Source organism: Phacochoerus africanus, chromosome 9 (genome assembly GCF_016906955.1).
Source record: "Phacochoerus africanus isolate WHEZ1 chromosome 9, ROS_Pafr_v1, whole genome shotgun sequence".
NCBI lineage: Eukaryota > Metazoa > Chordata > Mammalia > Artiodactyla > Suidae > Phacochoerus > Phacochoerus africanus.
In genome coordinates, this window is record NC_062552.1 from 91,115,857 (window position 1) to 91,140,818 (window position 24,962).

Here is a 24,962-nt window from a genome sequence, read left to right on the forward strand (position 1 = left end):
TTCATCATGAATACTTTTTAGCCGAGGGTTTTTTTTAACGAGGATGTGCACCGTGTTTAAAGGAAGTGGATCATGGCCATCATTAACAAATCAATAAATCATGCCGGAGAGGGTGTGGAGAAAAGGGAACCCTCCTACGCTGTTGGTGGGACTGTAAATTGATACAGCCACTGTGGAAAACAGTATGGAGGTACCTCAGAAAACTAAATATAGAACTACCATATGTCCCAGCAATCCCACTCTTGGGCATATAGCCAGACAAAACTTTCATTGAGAAAGATACATGCACGCCTATGTTCTTTGTAGCACTATTCACAGTAGCAAGACATGGAAACAAATGTCCAACAGCAGATGAATGTATTTGGGAGATGTATATACACACAAAGGAATACTACTCAGCCATAAAAAAGAATAAAATAATGCCATTTGCAACATGGATAGAACTAGAGACTTTCATACTAAGTAGAGTAAGTCAGAAAGAAAAAGAAAAATACCATATGATTTCATTTATATCTGGAATCTAATATATAGCACAAAGGAACCTTTCCACAGAAAAGAAACTCATGGACTTGGAGAACAGACTTATGGTTGCCAAGGGGGAGGGGGAGGGAGTGGGATGGGCTGGGAGTTTGGGTTAGTAAATGCAAACTGTTGCCTTTAGAATTGGTAAGCAGTGAGATCCTGCTGTATAGCACAGGGAACTATATATCTAGTCACTTGTGATGGAACATGATGGAAGATAATGTGAGAAAAAGAATATATATATTTATGTATGACTGGGTCACTTTGCTGTACAGTAGAAATTGACAGGACACTGTAAATCAACTATAATGGAAAAAATAAAAATCATTAAGAAAAAAAAGAAAAAACGAAACCAAAAAAAAAAAAGGAAGTGGATCAGAAATTTCAAGTGGAAAGTGTTGGCTAACCTAAGTGCAGATTTTCTGTGGCTGGCGAGCAAAGGTCAAGCTCAAAGCCTTGGGACAGTTATTATTGGTCAGTCCTGCCACTAAGTTTGTACTCTACCCCATGTTTAGCACACAGTGTGTTACAACCTGGTGGAAACAGCTCTCATGAGCCGCAGCAGCAGCTGTAGGCTTCCCACTTCCTCTCAACCATAGTGAAGCTACCGTTTGCTCTAAGGCAGCTTCAGATCCTTTACTGAACCCTCAAAAGTATAGTAAAATATTTTCTGAACACTTAACACTTTGAGGGATTTAATTCATGGTGTTAGCATTATAGAACTTATTTTTTTTGGATGGAGTTCATGTTACACAAAAAGCACAATTTTATTTATTTATTTGCTTTTTAGGGCCGTACCTGTGGCATATGGAGGTTCCCTGGCTAGGGGTCAAATCAGAGCTACAGCTGCCAGCCTATGCCACAGCCACAGCCACGCCAGATCCTTAATCCACTGAGCGAGTCCAGGGATCGAACCCGCAACCTCATGGTTCCTAGTTGGATTCATTTCTCCAGTGCCACGACGGGAACTCCAGAAGCACAATTTAAACACAAACTGCCTTAAGCAAGAGTCTCCTTCAGCGGAGCCCTCAGGACCTTATCTCTGCTCCCCTCTTTGTGGTGGCTCGTTCTCATCCCTGACAGTCATGGGATGGACTTTGTGAGCCAGAGGATGCACTCTGGTCATGCGTCCACCTTTGGGTGCTCACCCACACCATCTCCACTCAGTGGAGTAGGTCAGTCCTGAAAAGGATGTTGGGATGGTGCCAGAAGAATGGGTGCCAAGTAAACAAAAAGAAAGCTTTCTCCTACCATTAAAATTCTCCTTTTCACTTCCCTGCAGATAACCCTGTGGCTCAGGCCCTAAGCCAAAAGAGAAATTTGGATGAGGAACTAAATTACGGACATGAATCTAGTTTTCCTCCCTTCCCTCCACCCTATTATGGCTCCCTGTTGGTTGTCTTTCTCCCATGTAATTTAATCTGCTGTCCTCTTCCATATGGCTGTTTAGGTATATGTCAGGGTTTCTTTTTGCTTTGAGTGTGGGTTTTCTTCCCACTCTCATGACTCAATGAATGGATCTTGGCTTAAGCTCCTCTCAAAAACCCACAGCAAGAAGGACACATGTCCTTGTGTCCTAATTTGTAGCTGAAACCCTGAGTTGCCAAACAAGGAGCAGTTTTAGGACTGATGCTAAGAACCTGTTCCTGTGCACTTGTTCTAAGTTTTCCCATTTAGGTGGCATGTGAAGGCGGGCAGCGTCCCGCAGTTCTCTGATGCACGCTGGCTCTCCTTTCAGGGGTGCAGATTGCCGGGAGGCAGGCTGTGGTGATCGGGCGCAGTAAAATAGTGGGTGCCCCGATGCATGACTTGCTTCTGTGGAACCATGCCACAGTGACCACCTGCCACTCCAAGACTGCCAATCTAAACGAGGAGGTAAGGGGTCCAGAGTGGGGTGGAAGGTGTTTGTGTGTGTTGTGCGCACGTACCTGAGCCCAAGAGTGCATGTGTGCATGCATGCAGGTTCCCATGTGTGGTGGGGATTCTTCCATCATGAAAATAGCTAACGTTTAAGTGCCAGAACTGCCCTATACTTTACCGTATCATCTAATTTAACCCCATCCCGATTCTGTGATTCTTGTCTATTTTACAAGAAGAAGAAACAAATTCAATTTTTTTTATTTTTAAATTTTTTTTGCTTTTTTTTTTTTTCGGGCCACAGGTGTGGCATATGGAAATTCTCTGGCTAGGGGTCGAATCAGAGCCGCAACTGTTGGTCTGTGCCACAGCCACAGCAATACCAGATCCAAGCAGCGTCTGTGACCTACACCACAGCTCATGGCAACACTGGGTTGTTAACCCACTAAGCAAGGCCAGGGATCAAACCTGCATCCCCATGGATACGAGTCAGGTTCATTTCTGCGGAGCCGTAATAGGAACTCCAAATTCAAATTTAAAACGTGCCCAAGTTGATACAGATTTTGTTCTGACTTTAGGCTTTCTCCACTAGTCCATCTCATGGTAGATGGGGATAAGCAGTATAGGAACTGGCATTGACTCCTAGCAGCCAGATCCCAAATACATGACAGCAGTGGCCTCAGAGGGGGAAATAGACAATGGTCTTGTGACATCAGTCCCAGGCTGTTTGTGATCCCTGCATCAGATTCCTGAGTCCAGGCACTGTCACATGGACACATCCCGTTGACAGCTCAGTCTCTTAAATGTGGGGAGAGGCCTGGCTGCTCTTTAGTCCTCCCCAAGCAATGACAGGCGGTAGTCCCCACATTTTAGGGGAGATAGAGCAGTCTCCAGATGTCCTATAATTCAGGGACTTCGTCGCAGCCCTTGGCTCCAAGCCTCTGCTCCTACCCTCCTGTGTAGGTTCTCATCATGTTGCCCATTCAGGAAAATATCTAGATTTTAACATGTGTAGGAATGAGCACAGTATACAGAGAGCTGTCAGAGACAATGTGTGGCCTGCTTAAGAGAACTAATGACAATGAGAATTTCTTCTTTTTTTTTTTTTTTTTTGCTTTCTAGGGCTGCACCCATGGCATATGGAAGTTCACAGGCTAGGGTCAAATTGGAGCTACAGCCTCTGGCCTACACCACAGCCACAGCATCATGGGATCTGAACCATATCTGTGACCTATACCACAGCTCACGGCAACGCCGGATTCTTAACCCACTGATGGAGGCCAAACCTGCAATCTCATGGATCCTAGTTGGGTTCGTTAACCACTGAACCACAAAGGGAACTCCTGACAATGAGAATTTCATACAAAGCTTGGGGCTGTCCTTTCCGCTTTCTAGATCTTTTTTTTTTTTTTATGTTTCACTGGCTCAGTTTCTGAAGTCAGGGCCCTCTTTCCCTAGGTAAATAAAGGTGACATCGTGGTGGTTGCAGCTGGTAAGCCCGAAATGGTGAAAGGGGAGTGGATCAAGCCAGGAGCGGTAGTCATTGACTGTGGCATCAATTGTGTCCCAGGTGAGTGTTGCTGGAGGAGGCAGGTGGTTCCTGGGACTGGGCAGAGGAAGATGAAGGCCCCACTGGGAACCCCTTGTCCCATTTTGGGCTTGAAGTACTAAGGTTCAGAGCCATCAGCGCACCCATGGGTGCCTGCACTGGATGGCACGGTCACCCCTCACAGGCAGAGCCTGTGGTTTTGGCCAGTGCGCTGTGCTGTCCCCAGATGACTTTGTCCGAGGAGAGGATGGGAGGAGGGTAAGAGGAGAGTTCCTTTGTGGTATAGCCGGTTAAGGATCTGGAGTTATTACTACAGTGGCTCAGGTCCCTGTGGTGGTGCAGATTTGATTCCTGGCCCAGGAACTTCCACATGCTGTGGGTGTAGCCAAAAAAAAAAAAAAAACCACACCATGGTGTGGTCTTTGCAAGGTGCTGTGAGACTCTAGGAGAGGAACTCATTCTGCAAGAGCCCTCCAGTTAGGGCTTTGCAGTGACAACTGCTGAGTGTCCCCCTCTGCTGGATACACTGCTGGGAATTTCTCCCTGGTCTCCCTGCTACCAGCTGGTTCCCATTTAGACCCTCCCGTGTGCTCTTGCCCCATTTACAGGTCTTGATGTGGACCCGTGAGCCTCTTTCTCCCACATTACTTGTCAGACTCCTTAGCCCCGTAGTAGTTCCAGCCGCCTCTGCGGCCCTTTTTCTCACCTGCGCTTTGTGCATACCTCTCTTAAATTGCTGTGAAATGGACCACTTGCCCTTGCCTGTACAAGCCCCATTTGTCCTTTGCAGCTCCTTTGCCTGCATCTTTAGTGGAGTAGGTTGTTTCATCATGCAGTTTTCAAACATAAAATCTGAAAGGACAATTCAGTGAATATTCATGGATTTAGAAAAGAAATAGTCTTTAATCAGGCAGCCGTTTCGTCATCAGGCATCACCTCAGGTCTTGGCCTACACTGTTGAGTAAAGTTCAGCTCTGATTTTTACTTTCAGTGTCTTCCTCCCCACTTCTTCTCTGTCTGACATGTCCATTCTTTCTTTTAAACCTTGTCTGATTTCTCTTCAGCAAGAAATGATCTCCCTTTCTTTGAAAATCCTTCTCAGTTTCCCTTTGGGGCTCAGTGGTAATGAACCCAACTATATCCATGAGGTTGCGGGTTCGATCCCTGGCCTTGCTCAGTGGTGAAAGATCTGGCGTTGCGATGAGCTGTGGTGTAGATCACAGATGCGGCTCAGATCCCAAGTCACTGTGGCTGTGGTGCAGGCCAGCGGCTGCAGGTCCAATTCTACCCCTAGCCTGGGAACTTCCATATGCCGCAGGTGCAGGCCTAAAAAAACCAAAAAGAAAAAGAAAAGAAAGAAAAAAATCCTTCTCTTCCCCACTCTCCCTCCCACAGAACTTGATGTTTCTCTTCTTGTCTGTGTCTGATGCTTGGTGTCCTATGCTTGTTCTCCACGAGTCTGCCCGTGGAGAGCAGTGGTCTCTGCAGTGCCACGTCCAGCTTGTACCTTCTGCCTGCTGGCACTCATCTCGGTTGGATTGTTGAAGGGAGTCATAGCTTCTTTTTTCTCCTTTCCATCTCAAGTTTGAAATACAGACACAAAGTTGCCAGGAACATTAGTCACTGTCAAGCCTTCACCGTTTTTAACCTCCCTCCCACTCGACCATGCTTTCAAGACAGTAGCTCATAATTGATCACTCGTTTTCTTGTAGTTTAATTTTCTGATGGGTGATAAAGAAATCGCTCTCCTGCAACTCCTCGCTTTCATATTTGCAATGTGACATTCAAGCTCATTCGGTTTAAAACCTTGCATCTTCTGTATCATATTTCTGAGTTCGGCATTTTCTTTTTTTTGGACTGGATTTGAGAGATGGAAGAAGCAGCTGGGTGGGGCTCTTGAGTCTTGCAGACAGTCATGAAATGTTGACTTACATATGACACTCACCCATGCTCTTCACATGTATTTCTCACGTAGATGGTACAATACAGATAAGGTCAAAGCAGTTTCTTCCGTCCTGGTCAGCTGAACTATTCCTGATTCTGGGCCTGTAGGTGAATAAGTATCCATAAGGCTGGATGCTGTTGTTCCCCGAGGACAGCAGAATCACTGTCTTACAGACCCGTGGGTGAGCTGGGGGACATAAAGACTGCGCTTTGCACATATTCATTTTTTTTTGTCTTTTTGCCTTTTTTTTGTTGTTGTAGTTGTTGTTGTTGTTGCTGTTGCTATTTCTTGGGCCGCTCCCGCGGCATATGGAGGTTCCCAGGCTAGGGGTCGAATCGGAGCTGTAGCCGCCGGCCTACGCCAGAGCCACAGCAACGCGGGATCCGAGCCACGTCTGCAACCTACACCACAGCTCACGGCAACGCCGGATTGTTAACCCACTGAGCAAGGGCAGGGACCGAACCCGCAACCTCATGGTTCCTAGTTGGATTCAGTTAACCACTGCGCCACGACGGGAACTCCAACACATATTCATTTTTGAGGCTCCATGTTCCACAGCTGGGCCCCTTCTTGATTCATATTTTGAGTATTTAAATTGTTTGCATGGTCCATTCAGTGATAACATCTTAAGTCTTTTTTCCAAATTAAGGATGAATTAAGGTATGTAGCATTATTTATTTTTAAGGGATTTTTTTGTTGAATTTAAGCATTTTTTTTAAAACATTGAAAAGTTTTTTAAGTTCAAGTGCAGAGGGGAAGGTTTTGGCCAGAGAAATGTGAGCTTGTTCTTCCTGCTTGGCTTACCTAATGCTACTGTAAGAAAGGTGGAATTAATAGTTCAGTGCTTTATTTGGAAGGGTTGTGAAAGGGGGGAAGAGATTCCCCACCTATCCCCCCAATCCAGTCTCAGTCTGTCCAGCTTAGTGGCTTCTATATTGGACTCTTGTTATTGGGATCCCCTCATTACACGTGAAGGACTCAGGGCTCAGCTGGATCTTTAGTAGTTTTGCACTAATAGTTTCTGATGCAAGAGGACTGTTAGGGCTGAGGTAGATACATATTTGTTGGTTGCTGAGCCATGTGCTTAGAGTGAGACGTGGTCACTTTTCTGTCAACCACATCACACTGTCCATGAAACCCTGTATGTACATCAGAGAATACTCAGGTCAGCAGTTTGGTTAAGGAGCAGAGCTGGCTCAGCCAGTGCAGCATGAAGTTGTGCAGTAATTGACGTGTCTCCTGTATATGGAGAGACACAGGGAGAAAGTGACTAACATTCATAAATAGAAGGAAGTGCAGGGGTATTTTTAGCTGACTTTGGGGCAGCCGTCAGCTGTCTTTCCTTGGCATTTTGAAACAGTCTTAGTGGCTGAGAGGGAATGTTCTGCCATAGGCATAACTTGCTGCTCTGTAATCTAGGAACCTGAAACCATCCCAAGGACTTGTATTCCCCACCTCCTTAGAGTATATGTAGAAAATATATACGTGTCTCGGATGGGAAGAGCAAACCCTTATGTTTGGAGAATGCTTTTGCAGTCTCTAGAAACATGTGGTTTGTCACTCAGTTCTCGGCAAGCTTGTGAAATAGGGTTCATCCTTCTTTGCACTTTTGGGCTTCTGATCAAGGAGCCCATGGAGGGCTGAAGACTCACAGTTAGTGGAAGAGCTGATCCTAGGAGCCTAGGTTGCCTAAGTTTGACTTTTTTTTTTTTTTTTTTGGCTGAACCTTGAGACTTTCTCTCTTGGTTGTGGCAGTCTGATCGGGGTGAAATGGCTAAAATCCTACCAGATCCTGAGCTGGAAGCCAAAGAGCCACAAGCCCCTCCCAGAAACATACTGAAGCCAAGTGTAGAATGTACTTGGTGTGAGTGAGCAATGGTGCATCATAGGGTTTTGTTCTCCTGAATAGCTATTCTTTGCTGGTAAGATTTGTAGTTGTTCTTGTATCCTTTGAAAGGAAGTGTAATTATATTCTTTGCCGTTTGCATACATTTAAGTAGCTGCTTGTCTTTGGAATTAGATGTTGAATTGTTCTTCCAGCTCATGCCTGGAGCTTACAAAAATGCTGACAGTTGCTGTAGAAACGGTATCCAGCAGCTGTGATATAGTTGGAGCTTTGTGCACCCAAAAATTCCTTTGAACGCCTTGGCAAATTAATTTTAAAAGGTGCTCATTAAATGTTGGATAGTTGATTTTAAAAATAAAAGGCAGCTGGTATTTTATTTGTATTTGCCACCTGACAGATGACAAAAGGATTCTCCTGGTTCTGAAAAACCACTTAAGCATCTTGTGGAATTTTGCAGGTAAAATAAGTTTCTCCCGAATAAATAACAAACACCTGTCATCCCATAGCTATAAAGTAGGCACTCGAGCCAGATGGGACTACCTGCCCTAAACTTGACTTCGTTTTTGGGAACAAGCTATCATAATTGTCATAACCTAGAAATAAACACCAGGATTGCAGTTCTGAGGCTGTGCTTTGATTTTTTTTTTTCCCCCCTTGACCAGATGATACAAAACCAAGTGGGAAAAGAATTGTGGGAGACGTGGCATACAGCGAGGCCAAGGAGAGGGCGGGCTTCATCACTCCTGTTCCTGGTGGCGTTGGGCCCATGACCGTGGCAATGCTAATGCAGGTGCGTGTGAATGGAAGTTTCTATGATAGTTTTTCGAAACTAATAGAATTCCAGGTATTGTGTTTCCCCAAGTAGAAATATCATAGAACCCACTCAGAATCTAAGTAAGGATGTGAATCTTTTGAGGAAAAAAAGGAAATGGAAGACCAGAGAAGTAGAATCAGTCATATTAGAATCAGGAAAGTAGGGACAGCACGACTGATTTACTTTGGAATGTGATAACTTCAGGGAGGAAAAGTACAAACACCCTGGCTTCCCTCAGTCTGTTTTGGATTTTTTTTTTTTTTTTTTTTAGATCCGCACCCAACTGTGTAAGGAAGTCCCCAGGCTAGGGGTCAAATTGGAGCTGCAGCTGCTGGTATACTCCACAGCCACTGCAACATAAGATCCGAGCTGCATCTGAGACCTACCTCAGGGCTCTGGGCAATGCCAGATCCTTAATCCACGAGCGGAGCCAGGGACCGAACCCACATCCTCATAGATACTAGTTGGGTTCGTTTCCTCTGAGCCACAGTGGGAACTCCTCCTTGCCCTTTTTAGCACACACCGGCTGGTGGGGGAGAGGCAGGCAGCCCAGGGCGTAGACGCTGCCTGAAAACGCTGGCCTGTAATTGAAGCATGTTAATAGGTGGATCGAGAGTTGTTCATTTTGTGATTGAACTTAAGTGACTGGGATTAGGCATTTAGGTGGAGGTTAAAAATCATCACCTTGTCTCAGTTCCACTTATGTCATTTTTGTTTAGAGCACAGTGGAGAGTGCGGAGCATTTCCTGGAGAAATTTAGGCCAGGAAAGTGGATCATTCAGTATAACAAACTTAACCTCAAGACACCTGTGCCAAGGTAAAACAAAATTTTACTGGTTTCAAGCTGGCTTGTGGAGTTTTAGCTGATGGATGCCATGGTTATGTGTATGCCCCCTCTGAAAGCACCATCAGTTGTTGGGGTGGGGCATTACTAGGATGGGATTAATTAAATTCACTGAATAAAGAGTGATACTCTTTTTTATATGTCTTCTAAGTGACATTGATATATCACGGTCTTGCAAGCCAAAGCCCATTGGTAACCTGGCTCGAGAAATTGGTTTGTTCTCTGAAGAGGTAGAATTATATGGTGAAACCAAGGCCAAGGTCCTGCTGTCGTCCCTGGAACGCCTGAAGCACCAGCCTGACGGGAAATATGTGGTGGTGACTGGGTATGGTTTTTGTTCATTTGCCAATTGAATCTTAATCCTGATTATCATTATACCAGGGGTTGCATTTGCACTTAGCATGTAAATTCCTTTCATTTGGTTTTGGCATTTTTGCATGTATTTTATCAAATTTGATCCTTACAGCAATGCTAGGAGTTATGAGTAGGTTGTAACCCTGCAGAAATGAGAAGATTTGTCAAGGTTATTCATCTAGTAGGTGGAGGAATTGGGGCCTTAAAACCTGATCATCAGATGGAACTGCCTTTTTTTTTTTTTTTTTAAACCCGTAGTCATTAATTCTGTAGATCTGTTGAGCAGTCTTTTTTTTTTTTTGCCTCTACTGCGTTGCATATGAAAGCTAGTTTTTGAGGCTAAACTGAGAAATTAAAATGATAACAGTTTCTCTTACAAAGTAAAGTATATTTTCCCCTAACAATCAGAAGAGCTAAAGTGCAGAAGTCTTTAATTTAAAACTGAGAAGTTACAGCTAAGACTCTTGCAAAAGATCCCCTTGATTTTTCATCTTTCTGAGTATTCAGATTAAGAGTCGTCTAGGATCCGTTAGATTCGACTTAGTGATACACATAAATTTAATTCACATAAACTTTTTTTTTGTTTTTTTTGTTTTTTTTTTTTTGTCTTTTGAGGTCCACTCTCACAGCATATGGAGGTTCCCAGGCTAGGGGTCGAATCAGAGCTACAGCCACAGACACAGGCACACAGGATCCGAGCCTCGTCTGCGACCTACACCACAACTCGCAGCAATGCCAGATCCTGAATCCACTGAGCAAGGCCTGGGATCGATCGAACCTGTGTTCTCATGGATACCAGTCAGATTCGTTTCTGCTGAGTCACTACGGGAACTCCTAATTCACATAAACTTAATGTTCGTCTTTTGCGCTCCTCTTGAAGCATAACTCCAACTCCCCTGGGAGAGGGGAAAAGCACAACCACGATTGGGCTGGTACAGGCCCTTGGCGCCCATCTCCATCAGAACGTCTTCGCGTGTGTGCGACAGCCTTCCCAGGGCCCCACCTTTGGAATAAAAGGTATTAGTGGGACCAGACCTGGGGCCACCTCCCTCTCCTTCATTCTTCCTGGCGCACTTGGCCCATGAGTGTCTGGGGGGGTCTTCAACTTATTTAGACACCAGGAACATCTTTGTCGCATCCCCTGTTGAGGTGCTTCTGGTGAAGGCTTTCCTTGGATCACCCCAAACCCTGCTGTCACCCTCTGACACTGCACTGGGATTCCCTGGGATGGGCACTATGTAGCCGGGATGCTTTTCTATGACTGCTAGTCCGCTGTCACAGCGACAATAAAGGTAATCACAGCTACCGATCACGATGCTGATTTTCTAGAGACAGACAAACCTTACAGCTGTTTCACCCTGTGGGAATAAGAAAAGCCTGTGTTCATTGAGTGTAGACTTTGTGCCAGGTTTTGTGCTAAGCAGTGTATGCCTATTATTTTAACTTCTCCTATAAAGTAGTATTATTACCATTTACAGTAGCGGCAACTGGGACTTGAGAGGTAAGTGGGTCAAGGCACTGTCATCAAGTGTGAGCACCTGCCTATTTCTAGCTCTCAGACGATATCATCAACACAAGGTTTCTTCTGATGAGATGAAAACACCAGTAACCGCACTTCACCTTCAGTTTTGATAGCTGCAGTACTGCAAACGTGTTCTTTTATTAAAATTATTTGTGGGAGTTCCCGTCGTGGCGCAGTGGTTAACGAATCCGACTAGGAACCATGAGGTTGCGGGTTCGGTCCCCGCCCTTGCTCAGTGGGTTAACGATCCGGCGTTGCCGTGAGCTGTGGTGTAGGTTGCAGACGCGGCTCGGATCCCGCGTTGCTGTGGCTCTGGTGTAGGCCGGGGGCTACAGCTCCGATTAGACCCCTAGCCTGGGAACCTCCATATGCCGTGGGAGCGGCCCAAGAAATAGCAACAACAACAACAACAACAAAGACAAAAGACAAAAAAAAAATTATTTGTGTTAGTTATACTAGGTTCTCAGAGCCAGCCTCATCATTTCGTGCTAGGGTATCCCATATCCTGCTTGTTCTGGCGATTACAACAAATGTTGACATGGGGTCTGCCTTGGCCCTTCTTAAGCCTGTTAGTTTGATATTTAAGCGTGTTGATTTAGTTCTGCTTTTGAGTCTGTCTTAACAACCCCTTTGATTCAGAATGAGCCTCTTCCCTTGCTCTGCTTACTGAACGCAACACTCTCCTTTTGCTTTTATCACAAGGTGACCCATTTTCGTTGTGTGATTTCTGCCTCACACAGAAGCCCGCATGAAATCTCTACCTCAAACTGACATTTATCTCACTGATAACCTGGACTTTTTTTTTTTTTTTTTTTTACTGGCTTTTGGTTACTAACCCAAATGGGCCAGCAAAAAATCTAGCAGTTAAGCTGTTTTCTAACATATGTGTCCTATTTAAGAAGAATTGCAGTCTCTGTCGGTGTATGTATTTTAAATATTCCCTTTTTTAAAATGCCAGAATAGCATTTATGAAAATAGGAAATTGAACAGGTTTGCCTTATGTAACTGTCAGCTGGGTCTTTGAAAAAATGTTAGGAATCACGGGGAACCTGTTTCTAAAGATAATGAGTAGGTATGTACGTGTTCATGCTTTTAGATTCCGATTTCACTTGAGAGACTCTTCAGCAAGAACAAGACCAAGTGACTTGGCTTGGTAAAGAAAATTAGAAAACCACTCGATCAACTCTGTGCAAATGGTTGTAACAAGTAAATAAATAATATGCACACACACAAAAAGAATAATAAGGAGTTCCCATGGTGGCGCAGTGGTTAACGAATCCGACTAGGAACCATGAGGTTGCGGGTTCAATCCCTGGCCTTGCTCAGTGGGTTAAGGATCCAGCGTTTCCATGAGCTGTGGTGTAGGTCACAGACGCATCTCGGACCCCGCGTTGCTGTGGCTCTGGCGTAGGCCGGGGGCTACAGCTCCGATTCAACCCCTAGCCTGGGAACCTCCATATGCCGCGGGGGCGGCCCAAGAAATGGCAAAAAGGCAAAAAAAAAAAAAAGAGTAATAATATGCCCAGCAGTTACAAAAACCAATTTGCCTTTATTGACTTCCAAGTCGTGGAGAAACACACTTAACATGTGTTCTCACCCTTGACCTGTCCTCTAGGTGGCGCTGCAGGCGGTGGCTACTCACAGGTCATTCCTATGGAAGAGGTAACGTGGTCCGGGATGTGGTTGAACCAGACATCTTATTGTAATTTTTCCTTCCCAAGTTGAAACTTTATTGTAGAGATCTTAGTAGGCCTATGACTTGTTTGTTCAGCAGAAGCACTATTTAAGGAGAAAATCCTAATTTGCAAACTTTTAAACAGCTTCGTTTTTTGACATGACAAGGACTTCAAAGGCTTTCAGTGGATATAATCATTTTAAGTGATTAAATGAAGCATGAGATAGAGAAGAACCATCATGAAGTGAACTCAAAGTAATAACCACAGAAGTGGGTGCAACGTAGAGGCATGGAGTTGTGCTACCCCAGGGTACTGCTTGCTCACTGTTTAAAGGACTTGAGTGTATTCCTACTAATCCAGTGTTGCTGTTGATCCCAGTGGTGTGGTGCTTGTGGTTTTTGGACATGTCTCTTAGGGGAAATCATAGTACCTTCTGAGGACAAACAGTCATTTGTTTTTAAGAGCTACCTGTGTTGGGCATTTGTCCACTGGCTGTGGTGCCGTCAATTTTCCATTGGGTTTAATGTAGGGATTGGTTTGGTTTTACTAGAATGAGTGTTGGAAAGATGCAGAGAACTTAGAAGATTGATGTGGTTTCTGCCCTTTTGTAGTTTAATCTCCACCTCACTGGTGACATCCACGCCATCACCGCAGCTAATAACCTTGTTGCTGCAGCCATCGATGCCCGGATGTTCCATGAACAGACCCAGACAGACAAGGTAGGCTGCTGACGCCCCGCCAAGCACTTTGGAAAGGTTTGAAGGCCTCAAATTAATGCTGAGCCCTCCGGTGCCAGTAATGCAGAGAGCAAGGCAGTGGTGTTCCTCTCATGGAAAATCCCTTTTCCTCCTTTTCTTTAAGGCTCTCTTTAATCGTTTGGTGCCATCAGTAAATGGAGTGAGAAAGTTCTCTGATATCCAACTCCGGAGGCTGTGGGTAAGCTCTTCCCTTCTTCATTGTTGATACTGTGTGAAATTGGATAATTGGTAAAGAGATGACAATCTCCTTAGAGTAACCTGTTCTGGATCCAGTTCATCCGTGACCATACTTAGAAGGTCATGATAGGCAAAGCAAAGATTGATGGTAGAGGTTATTTCTCATGTATCTATGAACTTTTAGTGGTTAGTCCTGGAATAGAGAGAGCACTGACAACCTGCTCTCAGCTAAGAAGAATGACACTTCCATCATAGCATGGTTGTAGAATTCAAGGTGTCAGCCTGGCAGCATAGAAGCTTATGGAGTTTGTGTACTTACTATTCTCAGCATCAGGACTTTAATCAAGAACGGTTACTTCTGTTATTTTATTTGAACCTCTATTACAAATGTGTAGTTAGTAAACATACACTATATCACATGACCCAGAAATTCCACTCCTAGCTGTGTACCCAAGAGAAATTCAAACTTGTGATCATACAAAAAACATGAATTTTTTTACCAGCTCTATAATAATCTTCAAAATCCAGAAACAACCTAAATGTCTTTATGAATGGGTAAACAAACTGGTATATCCATGCAATAAAAAGGAATGAATGAGAGTTCCCTCTATGGCACAGTGGGTTAAGAATCCGACTGCAGTAGCTCAGGTCCTTGTGGAGATGCCGGTTCGATCCCTGGCCTGGTGCAGTGGGTTAAAGGATCTTAATGGACTGGGGAAGGGTGTGACTTTAAAGGGGTAGTACAAGGGAGTTTTAAAAATAAAATAAAAAAATAGAGTTCCTGTCGTGGCTCAGCGAAAATGAATCTGACTAGTATCCATGAGGATGCACGTTTGATCCCTGGCCTAGCTCAGTGGGTTAAGGATCCAGTGTTACCATGAGCTGTGGTGTAGGTCACAGACGTGGCTTGGATCCCACGTTGCTGTGACTGTGGCATAGGCCAGCGGCTACGGCTCCCATTAGACCCCGGTCAGGGAACTTCTATATGCCACATAGGAACTTCCATATGAACTTCTATTACAAAAATAGAGTTATTAAACATACACTATATCATATGACCCAGAAATTCAAAAAAACAAAAGCAAAAAAAAAAAAAACCACACAAAAATACATTCTTGTGTTAATTTTACATATGAAAAAATGGTATATATCTATAAATATTCTTTAGACCACCTGGCAGTCAATAAATAGTATGTGCTGGCTCGTTATCAATAGTACTTATACTCACCTTATTTTTAATGTTTTTGCCACTTTATATTTTGATGCTATTAAGAGTAGTACACAAAACTCCCCTTTACCCAGATGCAGTAGTTGTTTTTTGCTTTACAGTTCTGTCACTATTTTTATATATTTATTTTCTGGACTTGAGGCAAAGTGGCTTTTACGCAGTTTGATATTTCTTAGCTTCTCTTGTTTTCACCACTCCCTCCCTCTATCCTATGCATAAGGTAAATCAGCTGTTACACTGTTTCATAAAAGAATTGTGCTCTGCAAGGCAGCAAGTGCCATAGAAAGATCAGACAACTTCTAATCTTAACTTTGCTGGTGGAACTTTCTGTCAGATGTGGAGAGGGGCTAGACTAAATGTTTAAATGTTCCTTTAAGAAGCTTTAGGCTATGAAATCTAGGGACTTGTCCATGGCCACAGCACCCCTCACCAGGTTGGAACTAGAATGTCAGTTTCCTGGTTCCTGGTCCCCGAGCATCCTCTCTTGCACTGTTATCAATCTGTCCTGGGTGCTCAGTCAAGAGTGGGTTCTCGGGATTCCTGTTGTGGCTCAGTGGTTAACGAATCTGACTAGCATCCATGAGGACACAGGTTCGATCCCTGGCCTTGCTCAGTGGGTTAAGGACCCGGCTTTGCCATGAGCTGTGGTGTTGATTGCAGACGTGGCTCAAATCCTGCATGGCTGTGGCTGTGGCTGTGGCTGTCAGCAGCTATAGCCCTGATTAGACCCCTAGCGTAGGAAACCTCCACATGCCACAGGTGCAGCCCTAGGGAAAAAAAAAGAAAAAAAAAAAAGGAGTGGGTTCTTAGCAGCACATCCTCAGTTTAACGACTGAGGGTTTTACTGCCTTCTGTATACAGTGGCATGTTATAGGCTTGTGAGGGTATTTGGCAAGCCCGAGGGCACAAAGTCCTGGTAGCATAGGAAGGGGACTATGGGAGGATAGGGCTTGCTGGGGCCACTCAGATCTACCATGAGTTGTAAGAGAGTTCATTTTACAGGCATTTTCTGTTTCTGTTTGGATATGACCATGGTACACATTGTAAATAAACAAATTTCCAAGTTTTATGAGGAAGAAGAGAATAACCCTTCTGTGCCTTTTGGAACAGTAAGAGGGCAGTGAAAGAACAGAGCTACTTAAAAAGCATAAATTATGTTAGCAACGTCTCTTTTCTTCCTTTGCCTTAAAAGGACTATTTATCCTTTTAAATGTATTCAGAAAGTCATCCCACTGTTTTTTAAAAGCATGTGAATGTGATTTACATTGATTTTTATTGATTGATATTTATGTGTGCTCTTGCAAATTTTGCATTTGAATTGGACTTCTCAATTGTTTGAAAAAGCTCTGCACATCTCTTCAATATATATGCATGTGGTGAGTTAGGTGAAACACTTTTTTGGTCACTGCGCTTACATAAGGCTCTGGTTTAGGAAAATGCCTCTGGTACTCAGTGATCGAGACATGTTAACTACACCCTTATACATGTGTGAGAGGGAAGTAAAGATTTAGCCAAAGGGATCATAGTTTTCCCTTCTGAACTATATTTCCAGGGGGAGAGGGGACCTACCTGGAGATAGGGATTAAAATTTTTTTAATCTGCTTTTGTTTTGTCTTACTTTTGTTTTAATTTTCCTTCCTCTTCAGAGACTAGGCATTGAAAAGACTGACCCTACCACACTGACAGATGAAGAGATAAACAGATTTGCAAGATTGGACATTGATCCAGAAACTATTACTTGGCAAAGAGGTACCAGAGCAGTGTGCATAGCCCATTTGTTTGGTTATACTGCATGCCCCATGCCCTCCTTACGAGCTGGTAAAAATGGGAGTTCCTCTTGTGGCAGAGCGGAAACAAATCCGACTAGTACCCATGAGGATGTGGGCTGGATCCCTGACCTTGCTCAGTGGGTTGGGGATCCAGCGTTGTGATGAGCTGTGGTGTAGGTTGCAGACGCGGCTCGGATCCTGTGTTGCTGTAGCTGTGGTGTAGGCCAGCAGCTGTAGCTCCAATTCGACCCCTAGCCTGGGAATCTCCATATGCTGCAGATGTGGCCCTTAAAGACAAAAAAAAGCTGGTAAATGGGAGATCCAGAGTTCACGTGTGGTGTTTTCATTGTTAAGGTCTAAGTAACATGGCAGCTTACTCATTTTTCTGGCCACCCTGTCTTTAATTCCTGTATATTAATGGTATATGAGCATCATCTTCTGACCCTTGGCCAGAAAAATGAATAAGTTGCCATATCTCCTTTTTAGCTGCAATCAAACCTCCTTTTGTTCGGTTAGTTGGACACTTTGCTGGCTCTCTGGGTTGACTGGCGTGAGGATCGTTTTAAGGAAGTTCATGCATAAACCAAAAATAACATTTTGCACATTTCATCTTATGCAGAAAGTTTTGGCGTCATGAAGTAGAGAAGTAATATTTAATCACTCTTGAATCATGTTGCCCTTTATTCTTAGAATTCTTGTCTAGCAAAGGTGACTTGATTTCTCTTGTAGCTCTGGAGCTTGCCTACTCCTTTTTACCTCATTTTGTTAAACTCGTGTAGCAAAGTAGGTAGCCTTCAAGGTTTAAACATTTAGCAAATTGGTGAGTGAGTTGCCTGGTTTCACTGCCATATGTTGCTTTTCTCTATGCAGACCTAGCATGGCTTAGAGTTTTATTTTGTACCAACCGTGCATCCATCTAAACCCCATCACTGCTAAGAAGGAATTTTCATCCAGGTGGCTTGGAATACAACTAACAACCAATTTATTGACAGTTTTTTGATTGCCATTAGCTCAGTAACTGTGCTAGCTAATGGTATTTTTAAGACAACTCAGTCCCTAAAACCACATTGATATTTCTCTTCCTTTGCGTCAATGGCTTTACTATAAATGGTATAATATTTTATGAGGAAGAAGCTAAAGATCCATTTTGAAGATCTCATTCACTTTTTCTTTGTGTAATCCATGCCTTCTAAGAAAGTAGAAGCAGACAGGGGAAAAAATGCATCATATTCATTGCCTGGCTATTTTATACACAGAAATTAGGTACAAGGAACCTGACACTGTTTTGTTTGAAAAATAAGAGTAGTGTCAAGCAACGCATTACATCCTTCATTTATCAAATTGGGTTGTGTGTATCTCCAAGTGCTGTACAAGACGCTGCTTTTAGTGTTTAAATTACTACAGTGTTTATGGAAAATAATTTGCATGTTATCAGGTACCTTAAAAATGCCTCCCCTCTCTGACCCACTGTAATAGTATATGAACTGGTTTGCTGTTGTTCATTATGTGTTTTGTTGTTATTTTTAGCATGTCATATAAAAACCAAAATTGGGAATTACACTGAAATGTTCACGATAGTTAGACCTAGGAGGTGAGATTAAGATTAGTTAGTAGGAGAGTTCCCTGGTGACCTAGAGAGTTGGGGATCCAGCATTGTCACTGCTATGGCTCAGATGCAATCCCTGGCCTAGGAACTTCCATGTGCCATTGGTGTGGCCAAAAAAAGCTTAGTTACTAGGTTGAAGTTTGCCATGTTTGCTATTGGTAAGCAATTCGATAGATGTTCTGTCATCAGAATGGAAATTATTTCTTCTAAGTGTGCTAGAGAAAAGAGGAGGTCTGTTACTCAGCCTGCTTCAGAAGGCATCGCCCTTGCCCTATGTTTATGGCCTTTGTCTGTCTCAGGGTCATAGAAAGTCTGTGACTCATCCCACAGGAAAGCACAAACCTTGGCCTTGGGAAAAACTGTGGAATGCTCTATTTTTCATGAAATACGGAATATGCTTTGAAATAGAGTCCAGATTTTCAGTTAATTATCTAGGCACTCTACAGTCCTGCAATTCTTACATATTAATGGTATATGAACATCATTTCTAAACTTGGACCCATATTCTAGCTGTACCATAAATTTTGAAATCCAGTATTACAGTCACTAAGTTCAACTTGTTGCTTTAAAAATTCTGCTAGTTCCTTTAACTTTATGGTCCTTTTCCCTTTCTGCTGTCTCTCCCCTCTCTTCCCTCTCTACCATATCTTTCTTCTGGCTCCTCCTTTTCTCCTGCAGTGTTGGATACCAATGATAGATTCCTGAGGAAGATCACAATTGGACAGGCTCCCACGGAGAAGGGGCACGCACGGACGGTAACTCTCTGTCCCTTTCTACGTCAGTTAGTTCGTGTACTAGCTCCTTGCAGCTTTATGCTCCTCCGTCTCCTCCCAGGCGATCGATACTGCCAGGTGTTGTTCTGCCTTCTCCCTTTTAAAATGGGAGCGAGTAGGTGTGTGGTATTGAGCACTCCTGACAGCTTTTGCAGTAAATCCCATGTGTCACCTGTGTGTTTTTCCCCCAGCATTTTTTTTCCTGGAGGTGGAGAGCCCCAAGTGAATATCATTGCACATAAATTGATAAAAATTGCTTCTTTTCTGTGGCCATTTTGCAGTATGTCTCTTCCGTGTAAAAGCTTCCATGTTAGTCCCTGGTGTGTTAAGGAAGCCATAATTGCATGGTTATAGGCCACCTTCACGGGGACAGTTGGTCCTTCTAAAACATTTATTTGTAAAAATTGACTAGTCAAGGTCTTAGAATAGTTAATTACAAATTTTTGCCATTGGAAGGTTATCAAGGTCTCTGTGTGCTATTCTTTTTCCTTCCTTTTAAGCTATATGTTTACTAAACCCAGGATGCCAGCAAGGATTGCGTTTGCACCCACGCTTCTGGTTTAACAGTTTTCCCTGTTGCGTCTTTTCCCTGCCAACAGGCGCAGTTTGATATCTCTGTGGCCAGTGAAATCATGGCTGTCCTGGCTCTCACCAGTTCTCTAGAAGACATGAGAGAGAGACTGAGCAAAATGGTGGTGGCATCCAGCAAGAAAGGGGAGCCCATCAGTGCTGAAGATCTGGTGGGTACCCGGGCACTCCAGACTCGGTGACCCATCTGTGTCTGTTGTCCTCGAGTCTCTCAGTGGTTACTGATAACAAAAATTATGCCATACTTCAGAAGCTGCAATTAACTAATAGATGTATTTGCTCTTTCTACTTAAAAGATAGTTATAAAATTTTTAAAAAGTACTTCATACCACATGATGGGTGGTGTGCTCTAGGAATAGACCACAGGTCCAACCTGTGAGTATTTCCGAGAGCAGATGTCTGACTTGGGTTTCAGAGAGTGTCAAGAGTCTGAGTGAGACCCTTAGAGCTGATCCTGGGGTCACGCCTCGGCCCCTCCCGACAGGCCTCCCTGCACAGAGGCCTCTTGTCGTGAGGCTCTTGGGCACCACATCCACGCTGTTGACCACACTGAGAACACCTCAGCCAGTTCTTCTAAGGGTCCTGCCAGGCTGCTTGTCCACTTTAGATGCATTTCTGAATTGTCTAAGTGGTAACAAGTGTGAAGTTGGGATCATCTTACAGATTTTTGAAAAGCCTGTTTGGGTGCATGTACAGCACAATGGTTGGCCTGTGATCCTGCGATTAGCAGTTTGTTAGATGAATTTAGAAGAGTGGAGAGGGGGGATATTTATTTCCTGTTGGTTTTTGTGTGTGTGTGTGTCTTTTTGTCTTTTTTTTTTTTTTTTTTTTTTAAGGGCTGCACCAGTGGCATATGGAAGTTCCCAGGCTAGGGTCAAATCAGAACTACAGCTACCAGCCTATGCTACAGCCATAGCAATGCTGGAACCAAGCAGCATCTGTGCCCTATGCTACGGCTCATGGCAATGCTGGATTCTTAACCCACTGAGCAAGGCCAGGGATCAAACCTGCATCCTCATGGATACTAGTCAGGTTTATTACTGCTGAGCCATAATGGGAACTCTTATTTCGTGTTTTCATCGTCAGTGTATGTAAGAAAGGAAATTGGTTTAAATTTTCACACACAAGCCAGAAACCTAGAGACTCGTTAAATTGAATATAAGTAGATATAGCTTTATCTTGCTTTGATAACTGTGTTCACCTATGGTTGAATGGCTTAGGAGAGGGACCGGATATATAAGAGTTGGTATTGAACTTCTGGGTAAATTTTCCATGTAAGGTACAGGCGACACATACTGAATTTGGTTTATAGCCATTTCTGCCCAGACACCAAAGTTACATATAATTCAGTACTCTAGGACTTAGCATTTCCATGCTATACATTAGTCTGCAGTGGCTTCCCCACATCGATCAGCCACAGAGCTTGATTAAGAGGCTTGTTTCCAGGGTTGTGTACTTTTCCAGAATTTACATGTGAATGACTGTCATTTTCCTTCTCTGTTCTCCCTTGAGATCATTGGTAACTGCATAGTATATCCAGAAAAATAAGCAAACAAATGCATGGATGATCTAGTTTAGGTAAAAGTACTGATTGCTCCAAGATGGCTAAAAAGGAGAGACCTAAGAATGTTGAATTTTGGCTTCAAAAGATTGCTTTTTTGCTGGTGGGACTTACCCCTTCATGCCTTTGTTTCATAGGGTGTGAGCGGAGCGTTGACGGTACTTATGAAGGACGCCATCAAGCCCAACCTCATGCAGACATTAGAGGTGAGGAGAGTGACTCTGCCTTCCCGGACTGGTCCCCTGCCTTCAGAGCAGGGTGGCTGTAAAGCCCACTCTTCTCAGGCAGTCAGACCTCCTCTCCTCGCTCATCTTTCTGCCCATCCCTTCTCCCAGTTGTGACTGGGACCTTACTGAAATAGAAAAGAGGTGGCTTCGTACATTCCCCTGGGGAGTCTTTTTCTCTTGGGCTGCAGCTAACTTTGGGCCCCTTGATTGTGTGGTCCTTTTTGAAGCAGGCTTGGCAGCTTCGCTCATCATGTCTTGATGTCCGCAGGGCACCCCAGTGTTCGTTCATGCCGGGCCGTTTGCCAACATCGCACACGGAAATTCGTCCATCATTGCAGACCGGATTGCACTCAAGCTTGTTGGTCCCGAAGGGTTTGTAGGCGAGTGTTTTTGCCACATCAGTGGTAGGCTTTTTCTTGGAACGTCAAGGGCGTTGATTTTTACAGCTGATTTTCTCTTTACAGTGACTGAAGCAGGATTCGGAGCAGACATTGGAATGGAAAAGTTCTTTAACATCAAGTGCCGGTATTCAGGTCTCCGCCCTCACGTGGTGGTGCTTGTTGCCACTGTCAGGGCTCTGAAAATGCACGGAGGTGGCCCCACGGTGAGGATCAGGGGTTGGAACAGTCCGATTCTCTCAGAACTGCCCCGAAGGCTCAAGGGAAGCTGAGCGACTTGCGCCTGTCTGTTGGTTAAGTCGCTCTGACCCTCAGGACTCTGGGTGCCAAAAGCCGCGGGGTTCACACCGCTCTTGTGCCAGCCGCCACATCCCTCACAGGCAGCGCCAGCTTGCGGCGTTTTAAGAGGGCCAAGATCAGCTGCATGGCCCACCTTTCCGAGGAAAGCATCTGATGATATCTAACCCCCTGCAGGACATGCTTGGCTATACTTCTAAACTCTTTTCTGTTCAGACTGGTTCTTTTAAAATCTGTACCCCATGGAGTTCCCGTCATGGCACAGTGGTTAACAAATCTGACTAGGAACCATGAGGTTGCGGGTTCCATCCCTGGCCTCACTCAGTGGGTTAACGATCCGGTGTTGCTGTGAGCTGTGGTGTAGGTCGCAGACTCGGCTTGGATCCAGTGCTGCTGTGGCTGTGGTGTAGGCCGGTGGCCACAGCTCTGATTGGACCCCTAGCCTGGGAACCTCCATATGCCGCAGGTGCAGCCCTAGAAAAGGGAAAAAGACAAAAACAAAACAAAACAACATTATCCCCATTCTAGTAAAAATAATAATAATAATAATAATAACCCATAAGCCATAGAAGCATCCAGCAAATATTTTCTAAAAAATAAATAAATAAATAAATAAATAAAATCTGAGCCCCATTACCCTCTAAATGGTGGCCTTGGCAGCCAACCAGCCAAACCACTTAGTGGAAATAGAGGTCAGCCCTTATTGGGAGGTGTGTGCTGGGCAGGGCCACTGACAGCCTGGAGTGGGGGTGAGGGGTGGAGGGAGGGGGACAGGTGTGCTGAGCACAGGTTATCTTCCGCTCCAACCAGAACTTTGTACTTTCCTGCATTCTCACGACTTAGAGATGGTATTTTATTTTCTGTTATTTTAGTACCTTTTCTTCAGCACCTCTGTGTGAAGACATGGTACTCTTTTTCAGAAATCAGTTGAAGAAGTATTAAATGTCTAACCTCCAGGAGCTGGTCTTGTAACCAGAGAAATAAGACCTCCCTCACCTACGGAAGAAAATCATGGTTTCTTAGTGTAGTGATCAGGGCTTTTCCTAATATAGTAGTTCTCAAGAATACTGGTCTCAGAACTTAAGGGTCTGAAAGAGCTTTTGTTTACCTGAGTTATGTCTACTGATATATACTATATTAGAAATTAAATGTTAACATAAATAGGAATTCCCATCGTGGCTCAGTGGGTTATGACCCTGACTAGTATCCGTGAGGACTCAGATTTGATCCCTGGCCTTGCTCAGTGGACTAAGGGTCTAGCATTGCCATGAGCTGTGGTGTAGGTCGCAGATGCAGCTTGGATCCCAAGTTGCTGTGGCTGTGGTGTAGGCCAGCAAGCTGCAGGTCTTATTCAACCCCTAGCCTGGGAACATCCATGTGCTGTGGGTGCGGCCCTAGAAAACAAAAACAAACAAACCAAAAAAAACACCCATAAATATTAATTAAATATTAACATATAACTTTTTAAAAAGTAAAAAAGTGACTATATTTTCCAAAACATTTAGGCATTGTACAGTTTTCAGAGCTCTTCAGTATCTGGCTTAATTGAAGACTGCTGGTTTCTCATTTTCAGCATTTGATCTGTTGTGATATCACTTGTCATGTAATCTTTGGAAAAGCCCACTGTATACTCAATGAAAGATTGAGAGTGAAAAGAGCCGTAATATCTTAGAATTCTCATTGGAAACAGCCTTGACCTCTTGGACCCCGTGAAAGGGTTAGGTCCCTGCTCAGGGGAGAACCACGGTGTTGACAGCCCAGCACACCTCTCCTAACCCAGGACACCCCTTTGTGCCAGGAGCGCAGGACCGACTCTCTTGTTCTTCCTGCTCGTAGCCAACACTCCTGTCTCTCGCACCTCCTCGCTCACCCTCACGCCATTGCGCCTCTTTTCTTCTCTCCTCCTGATCTCATGGTCTGAAAATTACTGCGGGCCCATTACCGGGCAGCACGGAGAGGAGGGCTTTACCCACAGCCCGGTGGGGCAGCCACGTGAGGCCCGTGCTCCCTGCCCCGCCTCTCCGTGGCCCCTTTTGGCGTTGGAGCGCCGTGGTGTCTCTGAGGAGAGGGAGCCGAGCAAGTGGAAGGCTTCTTGATCGCTCTCCATTGCTCACAGCGGGGTCCCCAGAGTTGGCACCTTTCCCCCCAGGCACTTCCCCATTGGATGCAGTGGGGGGCTGACCCACCAGGTACCTCTGCAGTAGTGAACACCTGTAGAGGAAGAAAATCCTCGTGTGTTGTTTCTCTCTTGTTTGTGTTGCTTATGCGCCCCGGTTCAGCTCCACGAAGGCATGGGCTGGCTTTGCAGGCCGGCTCATGAACCCCATTGCAAGGCGCATCTCACGCCCCATGGCTGATGTCTCAGAGTGGATAGTGCAGGGCTCCCGGCTGCCTCTTTCCCCACACTCACCTTTACTTCCGCCCCCAGTGCTGTGTGCTTCAGTCACTGGGGTTAGTGCTCCACTAGGAACGCAGCCTTTCCCCTGCCCACCTGGTAATCCATCCTGTCTCACTTCTTTAACCCAGGCCCCGAAGGTCTCCCACTCTACTCAAGAGCAATCATTTTTGTTCTGTGCAGTAGTATTGGTCTTAAGCCCTAAATCCTTAGGGCAGGAGACATCCTTTTACTGCCGTGTATTCCCCCCCGCGAG

At 44.6% G+C, this 24,962-nt stretch overlaps 1 protein-coding gene across 2 annotated transcripts in view; it reads left to right on the forward strand.

The window, feature by feature from the left end:
* Positions 1 to 24,962, forward strand: part of MTHFD1 (methylenetetrahydrofolate dehydrogenase, cyclohydrolase and formyltetrahydrofolate synthetase 1) — a 61,809-nt gene that overhangs the window by 23,778 nt on the left and 13,069 nt on the right. For both annotated transcript variants that reach the window (XM_047797888.1, XM_047797887.1), the window contains exons 7-21: positions 2,261 to 2,397; positions 3,838 to 3,949; positions 8,382 to 8,509; positions 9,253 to 9,350; positions 9,529 to 9,702; positions 10,612 to 10,748; positions 12,869 to 12,915; positions 13,541 to 13,648; positions 13,791 to 13,865; positions 16,739 to 16,841; positions 19,146 to 19,222; positions 19,840 to 19,980; positions 21,527 to 21,595; positions 21,885 to 21,996; positions 22,081 to 22,220. In XM_047797888.1, the coding sequence (XP_047653844.1) occupies positions 2,261 to 2,397; positions 3,838 to 3,949; positions 8,382 to 8,509; positions 9,253 to 9,350; positions 9,529 to 9,702; positions 10,612 to 10,748; positions 12,869 to 12,915; positions 13,541 to 13,648; positions 13,791 to 13,865; positions 16,739 to 16,841; positions 19,146 to 19,222; positions 19,840 to 19,980; positions 21,527 to 21,595; positions 21,885 to 21,996; positions 22,081 to 22,220 (1,658 nt within the window). The remainder of the gene's footprint in view (positions 1 to 2,260; positions 2,398 to 3,837; positions 3,950 to 8,381; positions 8,510 to 9,252; positions 9,351 to 9,528; positions 9,703 to 10,611; positions 10,749 to 12,868; positions 12,916 to 13,540; positions 13,649 to 13,790; positions 13,866 to 16,738; positions 16,842 to 19,145; positions 19,223 to 19,839; positions 19,981 to 21,526; positions 21,596 to 21,884; positions 21,997 to 22,080; positions 22,221 to 24,962) is intronic.